Source organism: Neomonachus schauinslandi, chromosome 9 (genome assembly GCF_002201575.2).
Source record: "Neomonachus schauinslandi chromosome 9, ASM220157v2, whole genome shotgun sequence".
Lineage (NCBI taxonomy): Eukaryota > Metazoa > Chordata > Mammalia > Carnivora > Phocidae > Neomonachus > Neomonachus schauinslandi.
Window position 1 is genome coordinate 96,520,799 of NC_058411.1, and position 16,796 is coordinate 96,537,594.

Here is a 16,796-nt window from a genome sequence, read left to right on the forward strand (position 1 = left end):
ATGTTATGCTGACATGCACATCAGCTATTTCCTCATCTCTTTTGGAGTTAATCTTAACCTGTGCTTTGCCTCCTGTTCTGTCTTGACTTTGCCAGAAAAATCGAGTTGAGCAGCAACTTCACGAGCATTTGCAAGATGCAATGTCCTTCTTAAAGGATGTCTGTGAGGTACTATTTCTTTTAGATGGTGCCTTTTTTGTGTTTCAATTAATTATACTTCCTATTATCCATTTAAAATCTTCAAGCCTGTACAGACTCCAGAGTCTTTTAAAATCAAACAGTGACCATTTTCATTTTCGTACAGTATGTAAAAATAGACTTTTGTTCATGTTATTGAGAATGATTCCTTTTAAAAGAGCTCTGCTGGCATGTGCTTTTGATTTTTAAAATTCTAATATGTTTGTGTATGGGGCATGTGTGTATCCACAGACCATATCATTCCCTCAGTTTTGTGAAAGAGCATATTTGGATGTGTTCACCATTTCAGATAGGGGTGCTTTATTCACTTAAAACAAAATTACACCTTAAACTTGATGGATTTGAGGACCCTTCCCTAAATTGCTTGCATTTCAAAGATCAGTATTAAAGTCCAGGTTATCTTTTTTATCACCTGTAATTATCAGACACAGCAGAATAGCTTTCATCTTTTACAGAAAGCTAAAAGAAATAGCCTCATGGTAGATTGGTAAATAGATTTTTATGAAGCAGTGATTTGTTTCTGAAGCTGTGTTAATTATGCATAGTCAACAAATGTCCTTTCTTTGATTCTTGATTGTAGTGCAGGTAGTTGCTTTTGAAGTTACCTGATAGTACATTTTACTTGCTGTCTTCCATATATCCTAAAGTAGGAAACAGCAGTTTAATAATTTAACAGATACCAGCAGTAACCTCCATGTCTTTTTTCAATCCCTATAGCAATCTCGAATGGAGGATCGTTTAGACAGACTGGATGATGCTATCCATGTGCTGCGGAACCATGCTGTGGGACCGTCCACCAGTTTGCCTGCTGGTCACAGTGACATACACAGTTTATTGGGACCATCCCATAATGCATCAATTGGAAGCCTCAATTCAAACTATGGTGGATCAAGCCTTGTTACAAGCAGTCGATCTGCTTCAATGGTAAAATAGTGCTCATCTCTTTTGTAATATACCCTAAAGCCTATATTCCTAAATGTTTTTCATGAAATCTTTGGAAGAGGGGGTCCTTCTTTTTTAAAAACACTTGTTGGGCAGGGTCATTGGCTGAGCATTGGCCCTTAAAGTCCTGCTATGATCATGTGCAAAGAGCTAAAGCTTTCTACAAGATCATTTTAGCTTAAACTTAGATTTTTTTTTTCCAGATGTGTGGCCAGAACAGTTTTGCCTTGAAATGGTAGGAAGTCTAAGCAAAAACAGTAAAGCAAGACTGAATTTCAAGGGGTCTGGTCTAGAAAGCCTGTTTATTATAATTCAGAACCAGCCTTCAAAAGCAGAAGGAATATGAAATTATTTGTACCAGTCCAAATTTAAGCTTTATTACCAAATAAAGAAAAAATTGGGTAGTTTTAAGAATAGCTGTAATTTAAGTGACAATGAAAGGAAACAATATTCAATTAATTTCTGAAGAGAATAAAATAATTCAATCCATCTTTTAAAAAACATAATTCTTTAGAGAGAAAAAAGTAAAACTTCTCAGCAAATCAAAAATTCTGTTGTATGTCCTACATTATTTTTTATCCAGATTGTCTTCTAAAGGAATGAAGCTCTTTTTGAACCTGCAATTTAACTGATGCCGTGTGTTTGAGTGTTTATAGCATTGTTTTTAGGATTTATTGCATGCTATGGAATATTCTCCTATGAAACAGATTTCTAGGTGTAAACCATGTGATCAAGGGTAAAATTCACCTATCATCGAAATAATTAGGTGCCCCAAATGCTGAAGGCTTGTGTTCTGTAAAATAGGATTGGTTCCACATTTTCACATTCACATGTCAGACAGCCATTTATATTCATTTTGGAGCAGCTGAAGTAAACATCAAACACGGCTGCCTTAGTTTCCTGAATACGGTATTTTCGGCAGCATAGGTGACAGTAGATGCCTGCATATCTTAACAACCAGTTTTGGGATTTTTTTTTCAATGTCAGAAAATCTGGAAATTCGGGCTCCTTCTAAATTTTGGTTGCTTTTGGTAAGCTAATAAAATGTGAAAACATTTGGGGCGCCTGGGTGGCTCAGTCGGTTAAGCGGCTGCCTTCGGCTCAGGTCATGATCCCAGGGTCCTGGGATCGAGCCCCACATCAGGCTCCCTGCTCGGTGGAGAGCCTGCTTCTTCCTCTCCCTCTCCCTGCTGTTCTGCCTACTTGTGCTCTCTCTCTCTCTGTCAAATAAATAAAATCCTTAAAAAAAAAAAATCTTTAAAAAAAAAAATGTGAAAACATTTAAAATTATGAAAGTCAGAGAAATGTAGGGTGGTGTTATCACTGTTAGTAATAATAAAATAATATCAGTATAATAAGATAGCATTTGTTGCAAATATAAATGTAGAATGTCAAATAATTGTTTTGTTGAAATAACTACTTATCCTTATTTAGAAGAATGACTTGAAAATCAATATATTTGAATCCCAAGTTTGTCTGAACTGGCAACATTTGAAGTTATTTCTTCACCTCTTAAAATCATCTTTTAATTCTTCCCTGTTAATAGCTCACTGCTCCTATACAATATTTGATATATCTCTGGCTCCTCCCAGTTAAACGCAGAGTTTGTATAAAATGGAACTTCTGTCTTCAGGTGGTTGTTTTTATGAGCTTTGGGTATGAGTTGGAAAGAGACTTTTCAAAATCCAGCCCTACAAAGCCATGTAGAAATCTAGTGCATTTTAGAAAGACTTGTGGAGAGAAAAATGCTGCCCTGAAGCTTTTAATTAAAAAAGTAGCTTCCATTATATCCTCTAGGAATATGCTGCCTACTTCAGAGCATCAGCAAAAGGGCTGCCAGAAATATTCTTTTAAAAGGAAAAAAAAAAGTCTAGAAAGAAGTCTTCTGCCCCGGGGGGGTGCGTCTGGCTCAGACTGAGCAGCAGCGTCCGTGCCACAGCAGCTGAGCCTGCGCTGTTGCTCCGTGTGTCTAGCGAGGTCCTCTCTCCAGGTCGTGGGGGCCGTGGAGCTGGTGAAAACCTGCCGGACGTCATCTGCTGCACCCACCCCATCCAGACAGTAGTGGAGGTGGGGCCACACGTTTCTGACAGGCTTACCCTCAAAATATAAAAGTTATTAACTGACCAAAAAAATCTGAAACTGTCAGGTGAGTCACTGTTCATCTCCCATCCTTCTGAAATGAACAGTTTAGCTGTGAGTCCTCAGTTCTCAATTTCAGCAAAAAGATCTAAGGATAGAAAGAAACGAAGCTCATAGTCAGCCAGTGACTCTCCCAGCTAAGCGTTAGGCATCCTGTTGAGGAAGGTTCTTATCCTAGCGGCTCTTAGGATGTCTGAGGACATCAGCGGTGCCACGAGCCCCCTGCTTAAACACCCAGTACCCACCTATGTGAAATCAACTCTTTTCATATGATTGGAAGGTATGTGATTTGGGGGGACATATCATTACAGCTATTGCCAGCCATCTTTAAGAATTAATCTCCTGCTTTTATTATTCCCTCTTTCCCCTCTGTATTCTAACTGATGACGACTAAGAAATGACACAATTTTACATTCTAGAATCACTTTTCCTTTTTGGTCCTGTTTGACTTTCTGTTAGTTTTTATACTTTTCCTCTATATTAACGTAAATTAGTATTTATTTTAAAGATTTCTAAAAATGGAGGTTACATGGCCAAAATTATGAAGTAACCGCAGAAATAACAGTTTACCAACAACTCTGTATCACCATATAGAATTTGTAAGGTCAGGGTGCCTGGGTGGCTCGGCCATTGAGCGTCTGCCTTCGGCTCGGCTCATGATCCCAGGGTGCTGGGATCAAGCCCTGTGTCGGGCTCCCTGCTCCGCGGGAAGCCTGCTTCTCCCTCTCCCACTCCCCCTGCTTGTGTTCCCTCTCTCGCTGTCTCTCTCTCTGTCAAATAAATAAATAAAATCTTTAAAAAATATATATAGAATTTGTAAGGTCAGCTTCTCTCTAAAACATGTAATTTTCATCATTCCATTTATTTTCTGCAGAGAATAGAGTAATTCTGATAAATACCATTTCAGGAATTCCACAGAACTTTCAAATAAAATTTTTGTTCTCATGGGCATTTACTGTGGGTCACCATCCAATTGCAGGTTTTAAATACGATATTGCTTTCTCTCCTAGTATTTAGAAAAGGGAGCCAGCATACTTCTGTAAAAGGCCAGGTAGTAAATATTTTCAGCTTTGCAGGCTATATGGTCTCTGTCACAACTACTTTAACATTGTAACATGAAAGCAGCCATAGACATTATGAAAACAAATGGGTGTGGCTGTGTTCCAATAAAACTTCGTTTACAAAAAAAGAGCTCCTTAATTTGTAAAACACCAGGACCAGAGTCCATAATCTCTCGTGGTTCGTCACCTTTGGCCAACAGGCCACACCTTGCCGGTTTTTGAATTGGAACATAAATTAGCTTCCCAGTGCAGGTAATGAGGGTTAGCAAGTTTTTTTCTTTTTCTTGGAGCCTTATAACTGTTTGCTTATTTTTTTAATGATTAGTTTGGGAGTTTTATTGAAGTAGTTGGCATACTTGATTGAGGTAAGCCAGAATACACTTAGAGTAGAAGAGTTGATGTCAAGATAAAAGTGGTACAGACAGCCCAGCTCAGCCTGCAGTGCTATCAAGAGTACTTGTGGTATAAGGCTACATAGACAGGTTTAATCAAAATAGTGTCCCTTGGTCAGGGAAGTAACTTTGCTGCTGGTAAACTTGCTTTACATTGTTTTCAGTTGTAACAAGATTATGTCAGTAAAAGTCATCCATAGCTGATATTATTGATTTGTGGAAGATCCATTTTCTTGTCTTATAGATGAAATCATTGGTATTTTTTAATTATTCCAGAAAAAGATTTTTATATTTCACACTAAGGAGATAAGACTACCAACTGCCAAAATCATATATTAATAGGAGCCAAAATCAAAAGATTTAATTTCGACTGTTACTTTTAACTGAACTTGACCAGCCTCAAAGTTTAGAATTATATGAGGCTTCAACCACAGAAAGCTTTTAACATTATTTTAGCTATCTAATTAGTACACACAAAAATTAAATCTTTAGAAAGATTACTATGTCAGAAAAAGAAATTTAAGAAATGGATAATTCCTGCTTCTTAAAATATAATTAGTATAGACAGCCTGGCATAGCCTTAATATTTGCTCTTATTTTTGAATGGTGTTAACATTTTCATTTACTTAATTTCATATTCCCTTTCAATATTTTTTATGATTTCTCCATATTTGCTGAATGCAAATATAAAACTTAAGACATTTTTGTTGGGTACTCTTACTAGGATATGATTGGTATACTGTTTAAATTTTAAAGCACAAAATCAGGGTTTTTAGAACTATTAAAATGTCAGCATTGGACTTCAGTTTTGCTCCCACTTATTTAGTGTAAGAATAAACTCTTAGAATAAACTGCTGACAAGAAAAAATACTGATATTAAGTAGAAAACCGAAAAGGACTAGAATTGTTAATTTTATTTGGGCATTATGAAGAGGTCTCAACAGTATAAAGTTATTGTATGTCATACCTGTTTATGGTTGTGTAATACCTAGAATACTGAGGCCCAATGAGATAGCTCATGATATCACTTTTATCTTTAACAGAAAGTACTCCTTCCTCTAACAGTGATTTCAACTTCATACTAAGTTGTATTAGAAGCTTTTTGTATTAATGGAAACTTGATGCAAATATTAAAAAGTTCCTCATTTATGATACAAAATTTTATCCATGAGGTCTTTTGATTTCTTTGTTATAAGTACTAAGGAAATTTAATCCAACCATTTCTTTTAATTTTTTTTTTTAATTGTTTGGGGTTTTGTTGTTTAAGCTGTGGTTGGAGATGTCTGGTGTTCTTGTATGACAGAATAATGTTAAATTGTAGGATTTAAAGTTTCTTATATAATGATTTAAAAATATAAATTATGTCTGTTTTCTAAATCCTAAAGCAGTTAGAGAATAGTTCTAAGAGACGTAAGATAAAGTTATTAAAGACTAACAGACAAATAAAGAAATATTTATTCAAAATCAGCACTTTTGTCACATAGCACATTTGCAGTTCTTTTAACCTTACATTTAGACTATTTAATTTTATTAGTATAGGCTTATATGCCATAGAAATTGTGTGTCTAGGCTTCAAATGATTTGAAGGAGTTTATTTTTAACTGTATTTTTCTTTTTCTAACCAATTTTTTCCTGAATGGGCAATTTAATTTTTTTTTTCATTAAAACTACATTATAATGGTTTTTAAGAGATTTGTAAATTCAGAATTATTCCAAATGGCAACTTTTTTAAGTTTGAAAACCATATAGGTTATGTATTTATGACAATATCATTAAAAAGGAGCCATATTCTACCAAGTTTCTAGCTTAAAACCCCTCTTTAGGTAAAACAAAATACACACAGAACATAAAGATCCTTTAATCAGTCTGTAGATTAATACTGATTAATTTAAATCATTAGTATTCAGTGAACAGTACAAATGGAACAAATTATTAGAATAGAATTCAGAATCAGAGAGGAATTCATACTGAGTACTTTTCAGTCTGCTCCTTAATTCACAAGACCTCTTATTCATCAACTAATTAGATTTAGCATTTTTCTATTGTGGGTGCTAAAGCTATTGGCCAAATTAAATGAAAACAGGTCCCTTGTTGGGTGCTCCCACAAAAGTAAGGCCATACACAGATTGTGAAGATTCAGAATGCAGGATGATGTCATTTAATGAGATGGGCCTTTTATTCTGAAATAGAGCTCTTCATAATAATTGAAATTTAGAGCATAGCAGACCTAGGGGTTTGCCTTCCTCTGCTACTCCCCCAGTAGCAGCAGCCTGTCAGCTGTATGCTAACGAGAGGAACAATTAAACATAGGGTTCTATCTGGCTGGCCCAGTCTCTGGGCTCAGACAAAGAACTGTTTATACACCTGTTGTGTCTGTGGACAGAGCCATTTGAATGGGTAGCTGCAGATTAAAAGGAGGACATGGGAGCCAGTGTGAGCAAGGGTTAAATAGAACTTTAAGAACTGTGAAAGTCAAATTCTCCAGAAAATATATGAGGGCCATTTGCACGGGGAATCGAGTTAACCAAAAAAAAAAGTTCCTGCTAACTTCATTAACATGAAAAACTCCAGACTTCAAGCTTTTTGCTAGTCTGAGTCTAGTCTAAACTTTTTTAAAGGTTTAATTTTTTTTTTTCTTTTTGGGAGCCAAAAAAAAATACTTAGTTTGTAGTATTCCAAAAGATGAAAATATTTGCTGGCATTTATATCCCAAAACAAATTGATCAACCGTCTGATTTTCCTTCAGGTAAAGGCAAAATCCCTAAGATTTACTTCAATAATGATCTTTTGTCTGCCAGGCCTTTCATCAGAAAGGAAATGATAGAACATTTTTATTAGTTGAGATTCAGAAAATCAGAATTGTTTTTACTAATAAAAAGAAGTAAGAATTCAGAAGCTGCACCATCACTTATTGCCTGGATGGAAATTCAGTTCTGTGGCTGTTCGATGGTATTGTCGTACAGAGCTGTAAAATGAGTTGTACGCATATAATATAGAGTAAATATACATATGTTTAAAAGTTTAAGTTTTAAAAGGCTATTTTCTTTTAACTACTTGGTATGATACCTCAAAATACTAGGTAAGAACAAAATTTAGCACATATTACCAAAGATCACAGGAACTTTTAAGTTCACATTATAAACACAAACACAGAAATCTTAGCTTTTACTTTGTCCTGCAATGATTTCTTCAGCCAGTCAAAGCTGTTCTGGTGGTATTTATCTTTAGAATAGGCTTAGGCTCCTAAAGCCCCAAAGGTTTTGCAGCTATATGTTATATTTATACTATATTTATTTTTATAAATGGGATTTTTGAACTGACCTCCTTAGATCATTAAGTAGTTCATAGCAAGCAAAGAAGGCAACTAATCCTCAGCAATGACTAATCCTCAAATAAATTTAAAAGTAGATAGGGAATACATTAAGTGGGTTTTTTAAAACTACATTAAAGGGGTGCCTGGATGGATCAGTCATTTAAGTGTCTGACTCTTGATTTTGGCTCAGGTCATGATCTCAGGGTCGTGAGAGATGGAGCCCCACCTCGGGCTCTGCACTGGGCATGGAGCCTGTTTAAGATTCTCTCTCTCTCTCCCTCTGTTCCCCTCTCCTGAGCCACCCCCCACCTCAGAAAAATTTAAAAAGAAAAACTACATTAAAGATAAGGGTGGAGAACAGACATTTCTTAAAAAGTATAGTGAAAGACCTGATGTGTTCTAATCAAGTCCAGTACCAAATGGCCTGTTGCCCGAAACTTTGCTTTGGTGCCTTTTGTTTAGCTCACAAGAAACCAAAGGATAAACTTGCATAGGGGTATTTATACCTCTTAGGGTAAAATCCATACAAAGTCATGGAAGATAAAAGCTATATTAATTACTCAAGAGGGATTCAAAGCAAAAGAGTTTGCTGGGATTGAAGGATTTGTTGAAAAACAGTGATTCTTATATATAACTCCAAGCAATAAACCTCTTTAATTAAAGACTTAATCTTGTAGCTGATACATGTGCCAGTTTGTAACCAGTTTTTCCAAAAATATTGCTATAGCTAAAATACTTGGTGGTATTTGCATGCCTTACCTTCTAATTTTAGGCTAATTGTGATTTATGTAAGTTTGATTAAAACAGAATAAAAATATATGTCATTTTTGTTGCCTGGCAATGCAGAACTTTTGTTTTAAGTTAATTTCATTTTGTATTGCTTTTCCTCCTCTTTTAAAATTTTTGAGGGAGGCAGAGGAAGAAGAAAAAACAACACACTATATATGTGTGTGAGGAAAGGATATACCAAAGTATAGATAAATACTATTATTACTTGGGGAGTGTAGCAATATTTTGTTAAATGCAAATTCATACATATGGAATATGTATATGGAATAGATTTTCAGATTGATGTAGGATTATTAATAGATGCTATAATGTATAGTGCTTTATGGCTTATAGAGTGCTTTATCTCTGTTAGCTCATTCGCTTCACACAACCTTCTGTGGGATATAAAATTTGAAAGTTGGAATTTTATTTTTTATATTTTGATTCAAAAGCAGTGGTCCCATCAAGTCTTTTGAAATCCAAAAATCAGAAAAGTAACATCCCAGAAAAGTTGTTAAATTCAGATAAGTGATAGATGTCATTTTCTCTATTAAACCCATTAAAAGAATTTAAACAGTTATTGCCCCTGAACTGTCTTGACTTTTCATTTCTTTTCTTTTTTTTTTTTTTTTAAACTTTAGGTTGGAACTCATCGAGAAGACTCTGTCAGTCTCAATGGCAATCATTCAGTCCTGTCTAGTACGGTCACTGCTTCAAGCACAGACTTGAACCACAAAACACAAGAAAATTATAGAGGTAACTGTATTGTTGGTTTTCAGCAGTAATGCATACAGAGATATCATTTGGAACACTGTCATCTTTCTTACAAGCAGATTGACATCTGTGAATCGAAAGTCATCTTAGGTGGGGCAATTCCAAACAGTGCTACTGAATATAGAGGGTAGATATTTAGAATTCTAATTGCCCCATTTTGCTGGGCCAATTGTAGATACTTATTGATGGATAGAACCACATGCACGGGGCGCCTGGGTGGCTCAGTCGTTAAGCGTCTGCCTTCAGCTCAGGTCATGATCCCAGGGTCCTGGGATCGAGTCCCGTGTTGGGCTCCCTGCTCAGTAGAGAGTCTGCTTCTCCCTCTCCCTCTGCCCCTGCTTGTGTTCCCGCTCTTGCTGTCTGTCTGTCTCTCTCTGTCAAATAAATAAATAAAATCTTAAAAAAAAAAAAAAAGAACCACATGCAAACTGTTCAGTATTTACTGGTCATCTTACCTGCTCCTGCTTCCGTCATGTCTCTTTCCTAATCACTTCCCCTCGTGACTGAGCCCTCATGGTCCCTAGAGGCAGTGAGGAATTTTTCTGAGTATGTTGAGAGCTCCAAATGATAGTAGCTTTTATTTAGAAGATTTTAATTTAATTGGAGAGACAATTCTGATAAAAACAAACTGACAAATGTTATAACAGAGCTTATAAGTACAAGTATATAACCAATGTTAAGACCACCAAAGTAAAGTTTTCCCAGTTATATTTAACCATGCAGCCCATTTTATTGTGTTTATCTGGGAAAATGTTAAAGCTTATTTCCTTTACCTTAGCAGCACCTTAGAAGTCAGTTTCTAAACTGCATCAAGTTTCTCATACTTATTCAGTTGTTAAATAGTGCCTTAAAGTAAGCATTAGAGTGACCATCAAGGTCAGACTTCTTTTATTTATTTTTTTTTAAGATTTATTTATTTATTTGAGGGGGTTTGTCGAGGGAGGCGGGGAGAGAGAGAATCTCAAGCACACTCCCCGCTGAGCAGGGAGTCCAACGCTTAACCCACTGAGCCACCCAGATGCCCTAGACTTCTTCTTTTAAATATAGTTGCTTTAAAAACCATTTTCTCCAAGGTTTGTGGATCTCTTCTTTCCAGCTCTAAATAGTATATTATCCTACATCTTCAGATTTCCACCATAGTCCTGTAACAAAAACATTCACCATCTAGAAGGCTTTTTACTGTCTTAGTTCTAATTCTGGACATTTATGTTTCTTTGCCTCTTTGTTAGGTGGCTTGCAAAGTCAGTCTGGAACTGTTGTTCCAGCAGAAATCAAGACTGAAAACAAAGAAAAAGATGAAAACCTTCATGAACCTCCTTCATCAGATGACATGAAATCAGATGATGAATCCTCCCAAAAAGATATCAAGGTTTCATCTAGAGGCAGAACAAGGTATTTATTAGCATTCAGGTATTACATTTCACTCACTTGCCATGGGTGGAAAATACTTGGAAAATTGAAAGGTATCATGCATTTATTAAGTGTCAGCTATGTTCTAGTACTGTGTTGGGACTTCATATGTTACCTCATTTAGTGCTCATAGCAACCGTAAAAAGGGAGGCATATGATGCTGACTCCAAAATTATGTATTCCATTATACCACAATATTTTAGGGGCTACATATAAAGAAGAATTATATCTCTCCCTTCAGTTAGAGCACAAAATAAAACAAGTTAAATTGTGCATTTGGAGACATTTAGATACATTCTACCAATAAATATTTGAATATATTTTTTAATACTATGTTTATGGTAAAACTCTATTGTATGATTTAAACCAGAGGTTAGCAAACTGTGGCCTATGGGCCACATGTGGCCCATGGCCTATTTTTATAAATAAAGTTTTATTGGAACACTTCCATATCTCATTCATTTGCATATGGTCTGTGGTTGCTTTCCCAATGCCAAGGCAGATTTGGGTAGTTACAGCAGAGACCAGATGGCCCACAAAGCTGATAATATTTATTATCGGGCCCTTTACAGAGGAAGTTTGCCAACTCCTGATTTAAACAAAAATTTGAGAAGTATGGAAAAGGAAATACTCCAGGTGGACTGATGTTGTTGGGGAAGGTTTTCTAGAAATCAGACTTGACCTTGCTTTTCAGTATGGATATTGACACACAGTACATTAGTTTCAAATGATTTCCAGATTCTTCCCTCAGACTTTTCTTCTAGTTCTATATTAAATTTAGATGGTTTGGTATATTTTTGGCATATCCTGTTTTTTGGTGTCAATAATATGTATATATCACATATAGATATTTAAAACATTGTTCTTTATATTAAATTAGGGTGCAAAGGAGACCACGATGAGTATGGTAGATATAACTAAAAAAAATAAATTGAAAATTCATTTAAAAATTAAATCTTAAGCTTCTAATACTGTCAGAGTGAGAGAGAGCACGAGCTGAGGGCGGGGGAGGGAGAAAAGGAGGGAAAAGCAGACTCCCGACTGAGCAGGGAGCCTAGGACCCTGGGATCATGACCTGAGCTGAAGACAGATGCTTAACTGACTGAGCCACCCAGGTGCCCCTTAATACTGTCATTCTAATATGCCTTGTACTCAGTTGTGCAGGGGCATGAAGAAGTAAAAACTGGGTCACGGAATCCAGAGACTACTCCTTTGAGGCATCTTAATTCTTTAATAGTTTAATTATTCAAATAGAATTTTAAGATAAATAATTTGCATTTTTCCTTCTTACTCATTTTTTCATCTTAAAGGTCAAAGTTCAGCAAACTTTCCACGTATAGGGTAGACAGTAGCTATTTTATGTTTTGTGGGCCATTGGGTCTCTGTCGCAGCTACTCAACTCTGCCATTATAATAAAAGCAGCCAAAGACAGTACGTAAGCAAGTGAGCATGGCTCTTTGAATAAAATTTTATGTAAGAAAACAGGGAGCCAGCTCATGGGCCATAGTTTACTGAACCCTATTATAGGTTATCAGAAATTGAGAAGGCAGTATAATAGTTTACTGATAACAGCAATGCTTAGCAATTAATGATAGTTAATAGGTTAATAACATGGTCTTTGGATAAATAAAGTTAACCTGGGATTGAATTATGGCTCCATCACATACTTGCCAAGTGACCCTGGACAAGTTATTGAAACTCTCTGAACTTTAGGTTTGTTTTCTGTTTTTTTTTCCCTCTAAAAAGAGACTTTCTATTATAGGATTCTTATGGAAATAAACTGAAAATGATGCATATAAAGCCCTTTGCACACTCTTTTGTATGCAGTAAATACCCCGTAAGGTACTATAGTTACTGTTATGATGATGATAATTTAGGTATGTGGTATAGCCTTACTTCCATGGAACACTTACCTGGGTCCTTGTCATTACACTGCCACTAATTAGCTGTGTGATCCTAGGATAGTCACTGACTTCTCTGGATCTGGCAGTAGTTCTCAGCCCTAATGCACAAAATCATCCTGAAACATTTTAGAAATACAGATTGTCTTGGCCCCAACCCAAGCTCACTAAATCAGCATCTCCGGTAGTGGGACCTTTGAAACCTGTATTTTTCAACTGTCCCTGAAGATTCTGATGGGTGGCCACATTTGGAAACCTTTGGGCTAGATGATCTGTAAAGTTTCCTTTGAAGTAGAAGAGCTAGTGATTCTATTATAAAAGAATATTTTTATGTAATTCTTGACAATTAGCTAGTAAAAATCTCTTGTGTACTTTATTACAGTACTCAAGTTTATTGGAGCAGAGAAAACATCTATTTGTGCATATTATTTCAGGGTTCTGAGAGACTCTGCTCAGTCATTTATTTCTGAAATATAAATAGAATTTTCTAGGGGCGCCTGGGTGGCTCAGTTGGTTAAACGACTGCCTTCAGCTCAGGTCATGATCCTGGAGTCCTGGGATCGAGTCCCGCATCGGGCTCTCTGCTCAGCAAGGGGTCTGCTTCTCCCTCTGACCCTCTTCCCTCTCGTGCTCTCTGTCTCTCATTCTCTCTCTCTCAAATAAATAAATAAAAAATCTTTAAAAAAAAAAAAAAGAATTTTCTAAAAGTTATTCCAAATCATCTCCCTCAAATGTTTTTTTTTCTGATTACTTAATCTGTTTTCATTATAGAAATTTAGAAAATATGGAAAAGAACACAAAAATCACAAGAAACTGAACTATCAAGAATTAACTACTGTTTACTTTTTAAGGAATAGATATCCCATAAATATAGTTTAAATTGGAATTAAACTAGATATAAGTTTCATAATATCAACTTTTTTCATATAACAGTGTATTTTTAATATTTTCATCTGTCCCTAAATTTTCTCAAATGTTTTTTCCCTTGTTTTTAGCCAGCTTTATTGAGGTTTAATTCACATGGAATAAAATACACTAATTTTAAGTGTACAGTTTTTGTCCTTGGACAAATGTATATGGTTTTATAACCACCACAATATTAATAATATAGAATGTTCCTACCACCCCAAAAAGTTTCCTTATGCCCCTTGGTAATCAGTACCCTTCTTCCATCCCCTGGCAGCCATTCATCTGCTTTTCCATTACTAGAGCTTTGTCTTTTCTAGAGGTTCATGTAAATCATATAGTATGTAGTCTTGTGTCTGACATCTTTTACTTATTAGCATAATCTGCAGCTTAATTTTTAGACTACATAGTAGACAATTATCTGGATGTACTGTGATTTATTTAACCTGTGTCCTATTATTGGACTCCCAATTAGTTGCTAAAGTAAATAATTCTGTGATCAACTTTTTTACGTAAATTCCTATGTACATCTCCAATTATATCCTTAGGATGAATTTCTAAAGTTGAAATTGCTGATCAAGACGTAGTGAACATTTTAAGGCTTTGGGTTCATTTTGCCAATTTGTCCTTCAAAAAAATTGTTCCAGTTAATTCATGGTTTTTTTAAGATTTTATTTATTAGAGACTGCGAGCATGCACCCAAGAGAGAGAGAACGAGAGAGAGCAGAGGGAGAGGAAGAAGCAGACTCCCCACTGAGCAGGAAGCCCAAGACCATGACCTGAGCCAAGGGCAGACGCCCAACAGACTGAGCCACCCAGGCACCCCATGACTCATGTTTTAGAATCATCACCACTGATGATATTTCTCTCTGAAACAAAAAGTAGTCATTTTCTGAGATACTTCTCTCATTCTGTGTCTTAAGCTTTTCTTCCTCCTTCTTACCAAGTGAGGAAAAAAAAAAAAAAAACATTTGAGGGAGATGATTTGTAACGTGTTTAGAAGCACAGGTTAGGCAAATTATAATACATTAGTGTACTAGGACAGTGCTTCTCAAACTTTAATGTACATATGAACCAGCCAGGGATCTTGTTAAAATGTAGCTTCCAATTCAGTAGGCTTGCAATAGAACTTGAGTCTGTGTTTTTAACAAGCTCCCAGTAATGCTGATGCTGCTGATCACATTCTGAGTAGGAAGGTACTAGAATATTATGTAGTCATTCAAATTATGTTTACAAAGAGTTACACTATTATGGAGAAGTGTTTATGCTGAATGTGCAATGGAAAATGCATTTAAAAATGTATGTGGTCGGGGCACCTGGGTGGCTCAGTCGTTAAGCGTCTGCCTTCGGCTCAGGTCATGATCACAGAGTCCTGGGATCGAGCCCCGCATCGGGCTCCCTGCTCGGCGGGAAGCCTGCTTCTCCCTCTCCCACTCCCCCTGCTTGTGTTCCCTCTCTCGCTGTGTCTCTCTCTACCAAATAAATAAAATCTTTAAAAAAAAAAAAAAATGTATGTGGTCGGGTGCCTGGGTGACTCGGTTGAGCGTATGAATCTTAATTTCAACTCAGGTCATGATCTCAGGGTTGTGAGATCAAGCCCTGCATCATCAGGCTCCACGTTCAGTGTGGAGTCTGCTTCGGATTCTCTCTCTGCCCCTCTCTCCACTTATACATGTGTTTGTTCTCTAAATAAATAAATAAATAAATAAATAAATAAAATTTTTTTGAAAAATGTAGGTGATACACTCTCAACTACATATATATATATGTGCATTAAAGAAAGACTGGAAAGATATATATAATCATGTTAAGTGTAACTTACTACTAATTGGTAAAATTTATAGGTAATTTTCATTTCCATCTTTATAATTTTATACAATGAGCAGGTAAGTCCTAAGTCCCTGATTTTATAGGGACTTAATAGACATTGTCGTTACTTTGTTTTCTAGCAGTACTAATGAAGATGAGGATTTGAACCCAGAACAGAAGATAGAAAGGGAGAAAGAAAGGCGGATGGCTAACAATGCTAGAGAACGTTTACGTGTGCGGGATATTAACGAGGCATTCAAAGAGCTTGGTCGAATGTGTCAGCTCCATTTAAAGAGTGAAAAACCCCAAACAAAACTCCTTATTCTTCATCAGGCCGTGGCAGTCATCCTTAGTCTAGAACAGCAAGTCAGAGGTAAGTAGGTTCAGCAAAGATACATAACTATTCTGGCTTAGGTGGGCAGACATTTCTTTTTCCACTTGCTCTTCTGCTTGGGAAGTTGTTTGTTAAGTTCAACTAGTACTTCTACCACTGCATCATCTGGATCAAGTTTTCTCTGTAGTTCTCTCACCTCTGTCTCATAATATTCGTCAGTATCTGTAGGCTTGATCCTTCCCACAAACCAGTAGAGCACAGTCCTTTGAAATGTTGCAGAGAATAGCCAGCCTCTTCTTGCTGCTCAGCATTAGTGCTCTATGTCCCTTTGTTCTTGTTCTTGTTAAGTCTGGTCTCCCACACTGTTGAATTAACCTGCCCAGACCTGTTTTCCTCTCTGCTCCTTCCTGTCTTCCCTGTTCTCTCTATGGAATTTCTTGCCTGCTTTACCCTGGGCCATCTATTAAAATGGCCTTGCTGATTAATAGGATGCCTGATCCTGGCCCCTCCTGGCTTTACTTCATATGGATGTTCTTTATACCCAGGTCAGTATGGTCTCAGGGCTTATTGGTTGATCCCTGATCAGGAATGCCATGAACTTCTTGGCCTAATATGCACTGACATGCTTGTGTGTTTCTTAGGGCAAAAGTATGGTTTATTACAGGCTTATCCACTGCTGACTCAGACAAGTGCCCCAGCTGTTTTATCTTTCAAGAAGTTTGATGGAATATTGAAGAAGCTTTGAAACTACATTTTTTGAACAAGTATTTATTGCACACCTCCTGTCTCAATCACCTATATGCTAGACCCTATCTTACCAATCAATACGAGCTTCCTGCCATTGAAAGTT

At 36.4% G+C, this 16,796-nt stretch overlaps 1 protein-coding gene across 4 annotated transcripts in view; it reads left to right on the forward strand.

Annotated features, from left to right (window-relative positions):
* Window positions 1-16,796, forward strand: part of TCF12 (transcription factor 12) — a 377,690-nt gene that overhangs the window by 347,277 nt on the left and 13,617 nt on the right. For 2 of the 4 annotated variants that reach the window (XM_021693887.2, XM_044917867.1), the window contains 4 exons: window positions 915-1,121; window positions 9,454-9,568; window positions 10,816-10,978; window positions 15,753-15,985. In XM_021693887.2, coding sequence (XP_021549562.1) covers window positions 915-1,121; window positions 9,454-9,568; window positions 10,816-10,978; window positions 15,753-15,985 — 718 coding nt within the window. Of the gene's footprint in view, window positions 1-95; window positions 168-914; window positions 1,122-9,453; window positions 9,569-10,815; window positions 10,979-15,752; window positions 15,986-16,796 lie in introns of all 4 variants that reach the window. The other 2 variants (XM_021693892.1, XM_021693891.2) reach the window with 2 other exon arrangements.